This window comes from Cervus elaphus, chromosome 12, assembly GCF_910594005.1.
Source record: "Cervus elaphus chromosome 12, mCerEla1.1, whole genome shotgun sequence".
Lineage (NCBI taxonomy): Eukaryota > Metazoa > Chordata > Mammalia > Artiodactyla > Cervidae > Cervus > Cervus elaphus.
In genome coordinates, this window is record NC_057826.1 from 42595001 (window position 1) to 42612329 (window position 17329).

Consider the following 17329-nt stretch of genomic DNA (forward strand, 5'->3'; position numbering starts at 1 on the left):
ACCAGTCACTTTTCTCATCTCCACTGTTTTAACTGTACTAAAGGGAAAATGGAATTTGACAAAGCTTTAGGAAGTTGAGGTATTTTAAGTCTCCTTAGGCAATGTACATAATTGTCATTAAGTGATTCAGTACCATCTGACCATCATTTAAAACTAAAATTTAAAATATTAAAACTAAAATTTGAGATACCATTTTTTAACCTATTCCAAATGGCATAGATTGTTCTAAATGATAATATCAACTACTGCAATGAGTTGAGTTTTGGCATCATTAACACTGGTTCTGGGAATTTAAGTTAGCACAGTCTTTCTGAAAGTAGCAATATTTATCAAGCATTAAGAATTTTCGAGCCCTTTGATTCAGTAGTTTCACCACTAGAAAACTAATATGAGGAAGTAATTAGATATATATGAATATTTATATGCAAAGTTCTAAGGTAGCATTGATAATTCAAGTAAGAGAAAAAAAGCAAAATTTGGATTTTTAGAAAAAATTAAAGGATAGATGAATTATAGTTTAAAAAATGATAGACTATCAGACAGCTGTTAGAATCACATTTTCAAAAAAGCATTTATTGATGGTAAAGGGTAAGTACTATGGGTAAGAATAATGAACTATAAAGCCTGATATTCTAGGTCCTACAATACTAAAGCATATTTTATGGGGCTGTATCCAAGATGCTGGTTTCAAAAGGGACACAGCCCACTACACTGGAATTCCAATTCAAACTCTAATAATAAATAGGCTGTATCTTGCCAGGTCACTTTAAACTCTACAGTTTTGATTTTTTAATCTCTAAGTTAGGGGGCTGATATAAGTCTATATATCTCAAATCAGAGTATGTGGCAGTGTGCTGGAAGTATGCAAATCTACTGGGTTACCATATGGCAGATATTCCTGGAATATCAGCTTTAGTTGTGAGTAAATAACTTAGAACATAATGTTTATATTAAAGTAAACACAAATAACAATGCATAGGGCAAAATTTTTAAAGAAAGGGTATCAGATATCATAGAAATTCAGGACCACTTTAGGTTATAACACCAGACTATCCAGTTTACTCCTAACTACTATGACTTCTGATGACTTAAGTCTGAGAAACTGAGACAGATGAGCAAAAGTCACAGAGTACAGGTGAAAAATAACACAGTAAAAGGGTAAGTGGGTACCCTGTGACAGGAAGATCTTAAGGCTAGTGATGGGTATGCATGTGATGACTTATCTAATGTTTATACACAACAGTGAATATACCAACCACTTCAATGTGAAATAAAAGTTACACAAAGGTTCAAACAATACCTTGATGAAGTAGCTGTACTCGGTATAAAGGAGGCAGCGATGTCAAAAGGCAAGTGTGCAAGCGCATAGCCAATAGGTACCGTAAACCACACTCATCCAATGTGTCTCTTCCTTTAAAGAGGAAATAAATTTAAGGAAAAAGGAATGCAACAGGTCACAAACCAATGGAAACTTAGAAAATAAACATTAAATAATAATTTACAAAAAATACATATTTTTTAGTGTATTCCTTTCTGAACACTTCAATATCTTTATCAATACATATAGCTTCACAAAAAGTACATGTATATAATAAAACTGTCAAAAGAAAAAACTTGAGAAAAATTTAAGCACCTATCAGTACAGGTAATAACAGTACTTAGAGCTACTCATAATAAATGAAAAGGAAAGAAATCTTGAAATCCAATAAAAAGTTATAGTTAGGTATAATTTTTTAAAATATTTCCTATGTGAATTTTTCCTATTTTTAAAACTAGGAATTACATAATAAAGTAAAATTATTTATTATATAATTAAATAGGTGATATTTTCTAGATTGGTTAGCTCAAATGAAATACAGTACTATCCACATTTGAAATTTGACTCTTCAGGCTAGTGTTACCAAGTTAAGGTTGAACTCCAATTCTGATTTCACAAATTTGTTCTTAGTCAAAAGTTGGGCAGAGGTATGAAAGCATGAAAAGTTTACTCAAAATTATAGCCACTGTTGGATAAAAGCAACAGAAAATCAACAGCACCTAGCCCAGTAACTGCCACTTAGGAAGTACTCAAGAGTATTGAATCAAATATTTTCTTGAAGAAAATAAAACATTTTAAACTGTCAAAGTTCCAGCTCTACTTCCCATTAGCTATATTTGTTCATACACTCATTCATGTATCCATTCACCAAATTAAGCATCTGCCACATCGGAGGCACAGTTTAGGTACTGCAGATTTGGCAGGAATAAGGCAAGGTCCCTACTTCCAGGGTGCTTACATCTTAGGAGACAGGGACAAACAACAAACAAAGAAGAAATGTGTCTAGCGGAAAATTAATGCTACAGAGAAAAATAAAGCCAGACTGGGAGAAAAGGGAAGTAAGTTGAAGTAAGAGGGTTCTATTTTAAATTATGCGACCAGGGCAGAACTTTCCACCAAGATGACATTTCAGCACAAATCTGAGGTGGTTAGGGAGTGAAGGGTGCCTAAATCTGGAAGACAAGTATTCTGTGCAGGGGAAACAGTATGTACAAAGATGTTGAGATGACTCTGCCTGGTGGGTCTGTGGGATGGCAGGGAAGCCAATGCAGTAGAGTGGACGTGAATACAGATCACCTGGAGCCTTGGAGACCACTGAAGGATTTGGCTTTTTTTCTAAAGTGAGATGGGAAGCCACCAGTGTTTGTTGAGCAGAGGAGAGATTTAAGGTGATTTTGTTTTAAAACAATCACTAGTTCCCAAGTGAGGGACAGAATGAGGTAACAGGAATGAACCAGTTTTAGGAGGCTTTGTCAATAATTAGGCAGGATGTGACAGTGACTTGGACCAGAGTGGTAACAGGAAAGGTGATGAGAAATGTCTGGAGTCTCCACACAGTAGAACTAACAGCATATGACAATGGACTAGATTGGGGCGTGAGTCCACAATACCCCTAGGTTGTCTCACTTGAACAACAGAGGGATTCATTTACTTAGAATCCATCAACTGAGATAAGTAACTATTTAATCTCTGAGCTTCAGTTTCCCACCTGTGAAATGGAGACATTCATTCCTGCCTTATCTACCTCATGAAAGTCTGTGATAGGAGGAACCATATTTATATTGGCTAACTAAGGATACAGTTTTGTATCCGAAAATTTAAACTATTTTTCACAGATTATGACACAGCTATTTTCTTAATACCCCAGAGTAAAATCTCTAATATATACTAATAAATATTAAGTTTGCAACAAAGGCTTAAGGCTCTTCTGGGAAGAATCCTGCTCTACTGCACACAACCTCATAATGATTCAAAATTTTTTTAATTATTAGAGTTATAAAATAAGTCATAGGCAAAATCCTCTAAAAGTCACTAGTTGTTTTAATCTACAAAAAACTTTGGAGATACATTACAAGGGCATAAGTCTATATGAAGAGAGATATTCCAGGTAGCTTTGAGGAACAGACTTTTTCCCTCAAACTTGTAAATCTTGTGAAATAATTAAGAGTGTACAGGTTTGGAGGCAATGATTTATCCACATCTGAACCCCAGTTCTGCCATTTACTATCTATGAGATCTTATATGTTCCTGAATCTCCCAGTGTCTTCATCTAAAAAAAATCAAGTGTAATAGTGGCTACCTACTAGCAGATTGTTGTGATAATTAAATATGATAAAGTACATGAAGCTCCTGGCACATAGCAATTGTTCACTCCTCCACAGTATTTACTGAATGAATGAATGATCAATCATTTTTGGTTTTCTTTGCTAATATCATCATTTAGAATCAACACCATTACCTTCAACTATCTGCATAAAAAAGAATGGAATCTAGTTTTAAGAGATAGCCAAAATTTTTCTGGTTACAGAATGAATTAAGCAAGACACACGTTACATTAAAATGTATGAAAACCTCTTTCTCAAGACTTTTTGGAGAAAATTACGTGATTATAAAAAAATTATCTGTACCTAGAAATGTGAAGATGAACAAGTTGAGCCAGGGGAGTTGGTGGGGGGGGGGGTGCTCCTTACAAACCTGATGGTTCAACAGTAAAATTAACAAATGGACCATTTTTATCACTAAAAGCAAAATAAAAATAAACCATTGGAATCAATCTGTAAAAAGAAAAAAAAAGACCGTATGTCCAAAATGATATGAGAGTTTCAGGATAAAAACTCATGTGAGGATGCACACAGATATCACAAATACATAAAGTTACGTGCACAAGTCAGAGTCTACCCCAATTGTCTTTTCTTTCACAACTGATCATATTACCTAATAGTTACTGTCAACTAGAGAGGACATTTCCCTGTAGGTTTAAAGAAAGATTGCAATTTAATACATGAGTCATTATATAAATAACACAGATAGTTCTACTGATGATAACTTTATAAATTTTTAGTTAGAGTATTTACCTGAGTAACTCTTATCTCTGTTTTCATCAAGCTCAGTACTGGTGGTAGCCACCGTGTCAGCCAAAGCTACAAGGAACATCTGCTCCAAACGGGTAAGGCCTGGTAGACTTGAGTGCATGAGATGACTAGAAAGTACCCTAGCATGTTCTTGGCCAAAGTAAGCTGGTCCATATTGAGAAAGATTTATTACTTTTGATTTGTTGTCTCTCTTTTCTGGCTCTAAGTCGATATCATCCGTTGTTATATCCTGGATTTGGAACAGCTCTGAGTACTGGTCCTCTGGTTGACTTTCTGCACGATCTTCATAGCTCTGTGGTACTTTGGTACTTTCTTCTGAAACTCTGTAGGTTGTATCCTGATCGGCAGCAAGCAATGCATACAAAGGCAGTGGAGGAATAGAATCTATCTCAGTATAATCTCGAGTACCATCTTTGCCTACGGTGACTGTATCCTTTGCTGTACTGCCACTTACACTAATGGTTCGAGAGAGGTGTCGCTTAGTTCCTTCTCCAGCATCAGCATCTCTAACCACTGCAACTTCTCCTGCAATGCATTTTACTAAATGAGAGAGAATAGCTTTGGCCCTGCGAACTTTCCCTAAATCCATCAATTCCAACAGCTGGGTGGGATGATACTGCGGGAGAGTAGGGGAAAGGACATGTGCAGCTTCAAATAAGCCACCATCTTGAACTACAGTAGGTGAACAAAAAACATCATCAGCAATAGCCGTTCCTTCAACAATACTTCTTCTTGACAACATACTAGATTTAAAGGCAGAATGATCTTGTATTGATGTCTCTTCTGCATCAGAACCATCAGTGTCAATGTCTCCAAATCTGACAGCGTGCTTCCACTGTGCATATACATGCATTTCACAATCCATTCCTACCACCAAGATCCCATCTCTTACCCAAGAGAGAGAGACAGGCAATGAAGGTGTACCATCAACAGAGGACACTAAGTCTATAGATCTAAGAAGAACCCATCGTGACCTAACTCCTTGCTTGATACTTCCACCTAGTGGTAAAGTAATGACAGCTACTCCATCCTTACTATTGGTTTGCTCAGTCACAATTCCTGAAAGTCGCCCATACATGAAGATATGAGCACCGACCCCCACTGTGAGAATGTGGGAACCATCTTCTTTTGATACCCAGTCCAAATGTACTAAATGTTTGATATTTGGAATAAGGTATCTATCCTTACTCAAAAGTGCATCTGATTTGCTGTACACAAAGAGATTACTGTCTACACTGACCCTTGAGTCAAGTACACTCCCAACTTTAACCAAATCATCAAGATGAATTGTTTGTTCTAAAGCCCATTCTGACCCTCCTGTAGATTCACATTCAAATATGCAAACATGCATGGAAAATTCTTTCGAAACAAAACCATTGTGGTGGATCGGTTGTTTGTAAGCCACTGCAAGGCGACCCGTGTATGAACAGCTAACAGCAACCGGTCTTCCCACGATGCTCACTGTACTGCTATTATCTTCTCCTTCATCGTTCATCAAGGGCCATCTTCTCCAATGATAGGTTTCCTTCTCATCACTTTTACACTGTAGGTTGGTTTCCATACAACATTTCCAGAAGCGTACTTTATTGTCAGAACAAGTTGTAACAACTAAATAAGGTGCAAGGCACACTGGATAAATTGAAGAGGAACTCAGATGGCCTTAAAAAGAAAAAGTAGGTCATCATAATAAGAGAATCACAAAATAATATGCTAATACTCAAAGTCTAGAAAGTGATTAATTCAAATCCACTATGAGTTTGTTCAGAATAACTCTGTAGTCCCTTACTAAATCAAATATTTCATTAAAATAAAGCTCAAAATCAATGAAACAAGTCAAAGTTTAATCAATCAATAAACCTGTTATCTGCTATAAATTACATCTTTACCACACACACTTCACTGGATTTTCTTTTATCACTTTCATCATAAATACATTAACAGTCATTAGAATTTGCCCTTCAAATTCCTCTAACTGGCCCTCACATAATACAGACACTAGGTCTACTCCACCACAAAATGCTTTCAGTCAACCAGACATACATTAGATCTCACCTTTTACACAGGTTTAATTCATACTCTAACACTGAACTAGAACCATCATATTTATTCCTGATGGCCAAAAGATTAACACTTCCCATTTATTGTCAACTATAACATGAGAGGTAACAGTGATTAAGATTGGGATCAGAAAGCCTGGATTCAAGTTCCAGTCTATCAACGCCTTCCTAACAGTGGGAAAGCCACTTAAACATCCGAACCTGTTCTACCTATCTAATGGGGATTATGTTACTATTTCCCTTGGAGTGTTACTGTCCAGTAAGGTGTTTGAAAGCATTTTATGAAGTCCCTGCAAAATACAATTTATCATTATTAATTCTAATAAACTTATTTGAGTATATCCTAAACTTTCCAAATACTTTGAAAGTTTCAAAAGCTGACCTAAATCTGCACCTGCCACAAAAGCCCAGAGAGTAAACTCTTAACATGGTCTTTCCAACTCTAATTCCAAGCCCTGTGTTAGGGATGAGTAAGAGAATCTCATACTCAAAATCATTCACCAGTAACTGGAATAGTCTTGAACCTCTGATTTTGATTCTTCAACAACACTATTCTAGGAACTCCTCAATCACAAATTCCCCAAGTGACAGATCATTTTAAACTCAGAAGTCAGTCCTGCTCTCCAAACTATTTTATCCACCTTGCTAAAGTCAGTATCACTTTAAGCAAACCAAACTATAAACTTGTATCCTGTATTTTCTCCCCAAAGTATCTGCCAACTCCTGTTCAAACATACTTATGGATCCACATCCACATCCACAATGTGGATGAAAAGCCTGAATTAAAAAAAAAAAAAGCTTCAATAATTCACATACGAACATGTATGTTCTTTGCAATTTTGCTATCACAGTATTCCTATTTATAGGGGGCTTCCCTGGTAGCTCAGATGGTAAAGAATCTGCTTTCAAATGGGGGAGACGTGGGTTTGATCTTCGGGTCAGGAGATCCCCTGAAGAAAGGAATGAATAGCCAACCACTCCAGTATTCTTGCCTGGAGAATTCCTTGGAAATCACAGTGCAGGCAAGAAACCTTGCATTAAAACATTCACACCATAATCTGACAAGCTGATTATATTTATATTTACATTTATCACAGGAAATAATTTCTAATATATACATGTTTCTAAAAAGATGCATCATTAGTAGAAAATAAATCTTTCTTTTTAATTTTTTATTTTATACTGCAGTGGCAGCTCAGACAGTATAGAATCTGCCTGCAATGCAGGAGATGTGGGTTTGATCCCTGGGTCAGGAAGACCTCTGGAGAAGGAAATGGCTACCCAATCCAGTATTCTTGCCTGGGGAATTCCATGGACAGAGGAGCCTGGCGGGCTATAGTCTATGGGGTCACACAGAGTCAGACATGACTGAGAGACCAACACTTTGACTTTCTTTCACTCTTCATAGCTAGTTAACAATGTTGTGATAGTTTCAGGCGGACAGCAAAGGGGCTCAGCCATATATATACATGTATCCATTCTCCCCCAAACTCCCCTCTCATACAGGCTACAGCATAACATTGAGCAGAGTTCCCCATGCTATACAGTAGGACCTTGTTGGTTATCCATTTTAAATACAGCAGTGTGTACATGTCCAGCCCACACTCCCTAACTATCCCTTCCTCCCCCCGCTAGTAATCGTAAATTCATTTTCTAAGTCTGTGAGTCTGTTAGAAAACAAAACTTTTAGTGTCAACTTTATACCTGTTTCAGAAGAGTTCATCCATCTTATGTACTGAAGACTGCTCTGAGCTACAAGTGTCCACTTTTAACATCTTACCTGCTGAAGGTGTTGCTCTTATTACTTCAACTCCTACTGGGAGATCAAGAGGTTGGCTATATACCAATCTAGAATTCAGAATCAGTTTACTAGCAGTCTGAAGGTTGGCAATTGATGAGGAATGTGACATGGGGCTCACGCTAGGAGAAGTTTCTGGAGAAGAGTCTACATGCTTCTGTCCAGGGACTGAAAGTAGACTCTCTGATGAAACACCTTCTGAAGCTTTAGCTTTGAAAACAAATTATGAAATACATTACTATCATCACTGTGTACATGAACTAGAACAATACTTTGTTATAATATAAGAAATAGTTTCTTCAAAGTGTTCTGGAGACAAGATCAAGTTTAAAATTTTCCTTGAGAGAATTTTCTTAAACTATTTTACCCTTTCTTAGCATCATCAATTACATCACAGGGATACTGTCAGTGAAGAAGCACAACATGTAAGATATAGGAAAAAAAAAACTTAAGTGTCATAGTTTCACTGTTTTCAACCTTGAAAACACATCAAAAACTTGAGGAAGCTTTAACATGAAGATTCTCAGGCCTAAACACAGAAACACTGACTCAGTTGTTTTGGGGTAGATTCCAGAAATCTGCATTAATAAGCAGCCAAGGTGTTTCTGAAAGAGATAGGTCATAAATCAAACTGACAAATAACAAGGTACTGAGTCACTTAAGAGATGAAGAAATTTAAACTTGGAGAGCTTAATGATTTTCCTAAGCTCCTATAATTAGCTAGTGGCAAAGAAGACACTAAAAAAGATAGACACCAGCCTATCAACTATCAAATGCTGAAACAATAAACACAATTTCAAGAACAGAGGAAACTTCCAAACAAACTTCAGATAGCACTAGTTGAATGGCTTTGTAAGCACAGTGATCTTGATCTTTGTTTAAAAAGTTTCCAGCTTTCACATTTAGGTGAAGTGAAAAATCTCTAAGCAGATTTAGTTATTTGTGCTTCTGCAACATGTATGAGATACTCTGCAACATTTATTTATTATATTTGTATGTACATCTCACCCTCTGTGCCCATCTCTAGAAAAGACTATATTAAGAATTCTCTTCCATGAGGGTATCATGTAAGTGAAATGAGTCAGATGGAAAAACACAAATATATGGTTTCACTCATATGTGGAATATTTTTTTAAGTAATAAATGAACAAACAAAGAGTAACACAGAACAGAGAAAAGACTGGTAGTCACCAGAGGGGAGAGAGTGTGGGGGGTGGGGGCGAGACGGGTAAAGGGAGCCAACCCCATGGTGACAGACGGAAACCAGACTTGTGGTGGTGAGCAGACTGTAGTGTATACAGAAGTCAAGTTAACTGCTGCACACATGGAACTTACATACTGCTATCAGCCAATGTTACCTCAATTCAAAAAAAAGAAATAAAATTATCTTCCTGACAAGATTTTAGATCCCTCCACTCCTGCATTTCTGTGAAACACCACATTACGTCAAGAATTAACTCCAAAGGCTTTGAAAAGATTTGGGGATTCCTCCTGCCACAAGAGGATTAGGCTCAACCAGGCGTAGGTAAAGGTTCTACTGAATCATTTGGCTTTTTCAACGCCAGTTCAGGGCCCAGTTATAACTACTATTGACATAGTTACATGATGATGTTGATTACCAAGGGAACAAAAAACATATACACTAGTATTTTTCTGTAATGTTTAGTATGTATAAAATCATTAAAATTATATAATCAATTTTCAAAACTCTCAAAAATTTTGGATTAATCAATTTAAGACAGATTCAGTTTGATAAGGCTAACCATACAATTATTCATTTAAATTCTCTCTCAGAAAGTCAGTTTATTTTAAAAAAAGAAAGATTCATAATCAATTTCTGTACTTTATATTACACATCTTCTGGTGTGCAAAAACATCAATATGAATATGAATGGCAAAAGCATGGCTGAAATTTTTTTTAATCACTGCTGCATTTCTTAATATTCCACAAAATCAGTTCCACCCTTCTGAACTTCAGAATCACATTTTTCTAAATAGCAAATCTGCTTCTTTCACAGATGCTATAGCAAATGTGCACAGTATCAGATGACAGTGTGTATTAACCAACAAAAAAGCATAATATTAATTTTATGGGCAAAACTGACTTACAGAGACATGGTATCTAGAACAGACTCATAATAGACCTTTAGTACACACTAATTAAAAATCAATCAAACTTACTAATTCAATATGTCTAATGCACCCATTAACTGGTTTGTTTTTAGATTAATCTGTTTCATTTACAGTTTATGGCCTATAATTAAAAGTTTGGCATATACAACTTCAACTCGGCAATTCAATTTACAGTTCACTGGATCATCATTTTAAAGAGTTAACCAACCTAAAGCATGTCCAGTAAAAATGAATTTATTTCACATTATCTCTACATAAAATTGTTATATAATTACTTACCTAAACATGCCTGTATGGATTTAAGATGAAGGTGCCACATGTGGAGAATAGAGCAATTATTGCTGTCCTTTTCAATTACTACTAGAAAGAACTTTTCTGAAAATGGTGGTGGCCGATATCCTATTGTTAAAGGAAAAGAAACATTTAAGTTAACATGTTTCTATAGGGTTAAGAGAAAGACATTTGTTTAAACAAAATCTCTTGGTATGTACAGAAGCTGGAAGGAAAAGGAAAAAAAAGATGTTTAGAAACAGTTTTATATCTTTTGTGCTAAAAGTTAAGTGGCTATCAAAGATTAATGGGGCTATGTCATGAAGTACAAAAGCCAACATAAACGGATGTCTACTGATCAAAGATGGGACCATCTGAGCAACAAAGAATAAAAATGAATACAATTTATTAAAACACATTCATAAAGATACCAAAAATGAGAGGGCACTTAACGATAAATGAGGAAAGGAAGGACAAGAAGGACCAAAAGGAAGAAGTGAAAGGAAGAGAGAGAGAAAGCAAGAGCAAGAGAGGGAGAAAAGCCCAGGAGCAAGTCAGCCTCACTGGATGCCCCTGGAAGTAAGTGGGGCACTAACTCCTTAAAAGGAAAACTGGAAATTAAACGCAAAGAATGAAGTAAACATATAGTCTGCTTTTTCTATATGTAAGATAGCATTTAAAAAAATTAACAGTCATGGATAGAGGGCTGATTGTGGCGGTACAGAAGAGACATTTTAGAAATTTTACACATTTTTTTATGAAAAGATTATTTGTAAACACAATTTTTCCCGTTGACAATTACATTTTTCATATAGGATAATGAGATCTACAAAGGACAGCAAAAACTTTCTTGAAAAATGTAAACCTATACATTATATGAAGTTATGCGTGTGAGACTTTTGAAAACTGTAAAGCACCACAGAATTTAAAGAATATTTCATTCAATAAAAAGAAAGAATAGAAAAAAATGAAAACTCATAATGGCAACTCATTGGCAAGGAGCACTGCTAAAACTCAAATTGTGGCCTCTGAATACTGTGCTCCATGGGAAGGAACAATTTGGGGCGGGGGGGTTAACTCCATTCTTGCAAAGGCTACTTACAAGAGAAGCCTGGTATATCTTGCTGTGCCTGAAAGAAAGCAAACTATCAAAACTAATGGGGTTGTGTCAAAAGGACTCAGGACCAATTCAAAGTGTCTTCACCAGTCTAATACAGGACAATGTGACCATTAAAATTATGATCACACTGACTGAAATACATTAAGTATAAAAAAATTAATGATTGACATATCTTTGTATGCATATTATTCAATAAAGAGTTTTTCTAAAATGGGTTCATAATGACACACAAAATAAAAAGAAACACAACAACATTCATCCATAACCACCAGCAGGAACCTGGGAACAAACTCCTTTGAAATCATCAATTAAAGAGAAAGAACCAAGCACTTACTCTGCCTTTTCTAAAAAGAACTCTATTTCAAGACAGCCAAAAAGCTCTCGTGCATAAGGAAAAGCTTTTCCTTACAAATGCTTTCCAGCTAATAAATAAATGAGAATTGATAAAATTAGAAAATCATACTTGAGCAATCCTTAATGAAATAATTGACTGAAAAGCAACACTATCAATGGAAGAAACCATGAGATAATAGATTGTTGGCATATTTTACACTGGCGCCACCAGGTGAATTTTCTGAATCCTAGCATCACTAAAAATGAGACATCCTAAGATTATGTTCTTTCTTATGTCCTTCTGTGACATAAGAGTTCATTTGCACTTCACAGGAAAAATTTTAAATGACATCCACAAGTTAACTGGTCAGAAAAACTGCTATAAAATAACTTTCTCTAAAACAAATTAGTGGCATGATAAGAGTAGAAAGGGGGATTACTTCAGCTTAAAAGACTCCTAGAAATGAAACACTATGTGTGGACTCTATATGGATATGGATCCAAAAAAATTAAGAACCAACAATGCCGGGCTTCCCTGGTGGCTCGGTGGTAAAGAATCTGTCTACCAATCCAAGAGACACAGGTTTCATCCCTGATCTGGGAAGAACCCACATGCCAGGGGCAACTAAGCCTATGCACCACAACTACTCAGCCGGCGCTCTAGAGCCCGGGAACTGTTAACTGAGCCCATGAGCAGCGACTACTAAAGCCTGTGTTCCGCACCAGGATGAGCCGCCTCAAGGAGAAACCTGTGTGCCACTAGAGAGGAGCCCCACTTGCCACAACTAGAGAAAAGCCCATGCAGCAACAAAGGCCTAGCACAGCCAAAAACAAAAACACTTAACAGTGTATAAAATGCAGCAGGGTAAGGGAAGAGGAGAAAATACACATTTCAAGTCCCTTAAGAAAACAGTTATAAAATCAAGAATATTGAGGAAACTGTACAAAAACTAAAGGAGACATATGTGTACCTATGGCTGATTCATGCTGATGTACAGCAGAAACCAACACAATTCTGCAAAGCAATTATCTTCAACTTTTTTTTAAAAAAATAATAAATGCTGATAGGATCACTATAAAAAAAATAATAATAAAGGAAAACAAAGAAAAGCACAGGAGAATCTCCTGGCCTGATTTCACAATGACATAAAGAAGTATCAAGAGAATTCCCTGGCAGTCCAATGGTTAGGCCTCGGCACTTTTACTGCTGAGATTTAATCCCCAGTAGGGGAACTAAGACCCAACAAGCCTAAAAAAAACAAACAAACAAAAAAAAAACTCAAAAGAGAAATAAAGTAATATTTTTAAATGCAGGTCTTCCAATTAAAAATATGACTTAAAAAACACCAAGCTTAAAAAAAATACCAACCTTATGTAAGCACTGTTTTCTAGTAGGTTGGCATATTCTCCATTAGAAATAGCATGATATCAGCAGATGAATGGATAAGGAAGCTGTGGTACATATACACCATGGAATATTACTCAGCCATTAAAAAGAATTCATTTGAATCAGTTCTAATGAGATGGATGAAACTGGAGCCCATTATACAGAGTGAAGTAAGCCAGAAAAATAAAGAACATTACAGCATACTAACACATATATATGGAATTTAGAAAGATGGTAATGATAACCCTATATGCAAAACAGAAAAAGAGACACAGATGTACAGAACAGACTTTTGGACTCTGTGGGAGAAGGCGACTGTGGGATGTTTTGAGAGAACAGTATGTATATTATCTAAAGTGAAACAGATCACCAGCCCAGGTGGGATGCATGAGACAAGTGCTCGGGCCTGGTGCACTGGGAAGACCCAGAGGAATCGGGTGGAGAGGGAGGTGGGAGGGGGGATCGGGATGGGGAATACATGTAACTCCATGGCTGATTCATGTCAATGTATGACAAAACCCACTGCAATGTTGTGAAGTAATTTACATATTTTCATAAAAATAAATGAAAAAAAAAAAAAAAAGAAATAGCATGATAATCGATAGTTCCATTTGCAGGAAAGCATATTAAAAAGTTTTAACCCAAATAAAGGTAAAATACTATGGAAAAGCACATTTTAAATCTATAAAGTACTCTTACGCTACAGTGATCATGAAATAAAACTGAACATAATAATAACTTAGAAAAAAGAAAAGTTCTGATACATGAAAGAAAAACAATTACTAGTCTGAGGGGTGAGAAGATGTTTGAGCTAACCTCACAGAGTACAGGAAGTCATTCTGATTTTCCACTAATGGAAATGACCATACAAATTCAGTAGAAATGTATGCCTTAAAAGTCTACACAGAATTGTGTGATAAAAGCTATACTCAGAAAATAAAGTATGACCTTCTAATACTTACAAGCTATAACCAGATAAAAGTATCTGAAACTCTTTGAAAATTAAAAATTATTCATCACAGAAAATGAATTCTGAAAGTAGGACATATGTTTCCTACCTTCAAACAGAAAGTACCGAGTATAGTATGTTCTATTTTCAAATTTCACTTTCAAATAGAACATTAAAGTTTAATAATTACAAAGTTGTAACCTCTAAAAGGAATATTTTAAGCTAAATAATAAAAGTTTAAATTAAACAGCATATGGTTTACATTTTTATATTTTATTTTTAATTGGAGGTTAATTTCTTTACAATATTGTGATGGTGTTTGCCATACATCAACATGAATCAGTCATAGATATACATATGTCCCCCCCTCCTCTTAAGCCTCCCTCCCCATCCCATCCCTGAATGGCCTTAGGAGAACTACTTTCTCTCAAGAAGAAAGAAATACAACCCTTCAGAGAGGAAATCTATGAGACAGTACCTTTAATGCTCAGAGTACCTGAGCTTCCTGGTATACCATACAATGTAATATCTTCCTTCTATAGTCATCAATAATCTTTAGTAAACTTAAACTACAATTAATTGGCTTCCTTAAGATAACACAGGGATACCTACTACCAATCAAAATAATTTAACTGTACTGTTGACCAATCAAAGTTAAGTTTTTAAACAATTAAACTAGGTTCCATAAATAACATTTCTTGGCAAAAGGCTATGTCACCAGTGAAAGTATCTTTCAAAATATAATTTTTAGGGAGGTTGGGGGAGAACAGGTACATGTATATGTATGGCTGAGTCCCTCTGCTGTCCACCTGAAACTATCACATTATCAATCAGTTATATCCCAAAACAAAATTAAAAGTTTAATTAAAAAATAAATATATCCAATTTTTACCCACATATGTTCTTTACTCAGAAAAAAACAATGACAGAACTGGTGTATTTGTCAAAAATCATGAGTGATGACTTTTGATAAAAGACCTACACTCAGTGAAAGTTTAGAGTTTTTTTAAGATTAAGGTATCAAACTCAAGACTATTTTTTAAGAGTACCTTGGGATGGTTGAAAAAATATTTCTGTTTCCTTTTTTTCCATATCTTCCTTATGTGGTTTATATCCTCTAATGAAGTCTTCTTGAAACACATGAAGCAACTGTGTATTTGAGCCACACTACAAATATGAAGAAAAGTGAAGTTTTATCTTTGCAATTCCATATCTTCCACCCACTACCTCTCCAATAACCCTAACGTAGAAGAAATAAATCCAACAATTTCTATTCTTTATAGAATAACTAAGTATAGTGGGAAAAACAAGAGAAAAAATAATTAATTACTTTCAAATATTCTATAGTCAATAGCAGAACTGTGAAACTAATAAAGACAAATCAACAGGTTTGCATCTTTGGGGAAAAAAAAAAACTACAAAAAAACAAATTAAAAAAAAAACAGACTGGATGGAGAAAGCCATGCAGACCATATTAAGCACACCACTACAGGCTCCCTTTTTTTTTTTTATTCCACTTGAGAACCAGAAAAAGAAAATCCAGAAAATTCCTCAAAGTACTTCCAAAAAAAATCTGTCTAGTAGGAATTTTGAAGGATCCCGTAACAGCCAGTGGGAATGACACATCTGTAAAAAAATGTATCTACATTTAAGTAAGTAGGATTTCTAAAAGAATGGATGAAACATCAAAATCAGCTGATGCTACATAATCATGTGGGACCACACAGAGAAGAAGAGTAAAGATGATCACAAATACCTACTTAGAATCACAAAAGTGAACTGAAATTCAAAGAAAGGCTAAATCCAAACAAAAACTTATTGTGGAAATAAGTCAAGACAATTAATTAGATGGCTGCCTCATGGATTTCAAGGAAGGGAAGCAGCTGTGATAATCCTGGCACTTAATGGATGGGCTACAATCTTAGGGAATAAAGCAAATCAGCCTCCTTTCATAGTAGAAGGAAATTAAAGGACTATTGATCAGATTGACCAACAAATTTTTCATGAAAATTATAAGGTATTTTTATGTCTCTCTATACAGAAACACTAAAAAAAAAAAAACAAACCCCTTCACAGTCAAAGCATAAACAGTCATCTCCTCCAGGGAAAAAGAATGTTGCTGTTGTTTAGTTGCTAAGTCATATCCGAACTTCTGCAACCCCATGGACTGTACTCTGCCAGGCGCCTCTGTCCATGAGTAAGCAGGTTGCCATTTCCCTCTCCAGGGGATCTTCCCAACCCAGGGACTGACTAGAAGGCAGATTCTTTATCACTGAGCCACCAAGGATGCCCAAACGTGAGAAAACAGAAGGGTGACGCCTTTATGGATATAGAAATAATACAGCTCACTGGAAACAAATGTAGAATGAATTTTAAAGTTTTTAATTTATAAGTATAAGTCATTTGTCAATGCTTGCAGTTTACCAGCCCGTGTGATAGCCACAAATGGAAAGGGAAAAAATATCTTCAATAAGAATGAAGTAAAAATCAAAATGCTAAGTGAAAAAGGTCTGTAATAATATCCCATAGTTAAGAGTAGAGAAGGCAGTACACTGGGGAAATGAATTTAACACCCAGTTCACTAAAAATTAAGACATTTATGGAGATGAAGCTAATACACTCTTCTCCCATATCCCTATGGAATAAAAAAAGGAAATTATAGGTTAAGGGTTTCCTAAAATTAGTAACTTGAGTTTGACAGCCACATTTCTGTTGCCAAGAGCTGATGTGGTCATTTCTCTACAGTGGTGGAAATTTTTCCTGACATAATGTGCAAGGGACTATGAAAAAATAATGACCTAACTCTGTATTTGTTTTTAAATATGGTCAGCTCTTTCTTCATTTCCTTGTTTGAAAACAGTTGGCAACTTCC

General features: G+C 35.6%; 1 protein-coding gene across 3 annotated transcripts in view; it reads right to left on the bottom strand.

Annotated features, from left to right (window-relative positions):
* The window catches only part of DMXL2 (Dmx like 2), a 169943-nt gene that overhangs the window by 45561 nt on the left and 107053 nt on the right, over positions 1–17329 (bottom strand). For all 3 annotated transcript variants that reach the window (XM_043920225.1, XM_043920224.1, XM_043920226.1), the window contains exons 15-19: positions 15507–15624; positions 10678–10797; positions 8248–8475; positions 4393–6069; positions 1301–1411 (exon numbers count right to left, since the gene is read on the bottom strand). In XM_043920225.1, the coding sequence (XP_043776160.1) occupies positions 1301–1411; positions 4393–6069; positions 8248–8475; positions 10678–10797; positions 15507–15624 (2254 nt within the window). The remainder of the gene's footprint in view (positions 1–1300; positions 1412–4392; positions 6070–8247; positions 8476–10677; positions 10798–15506; positions 15625–17329) is intronic.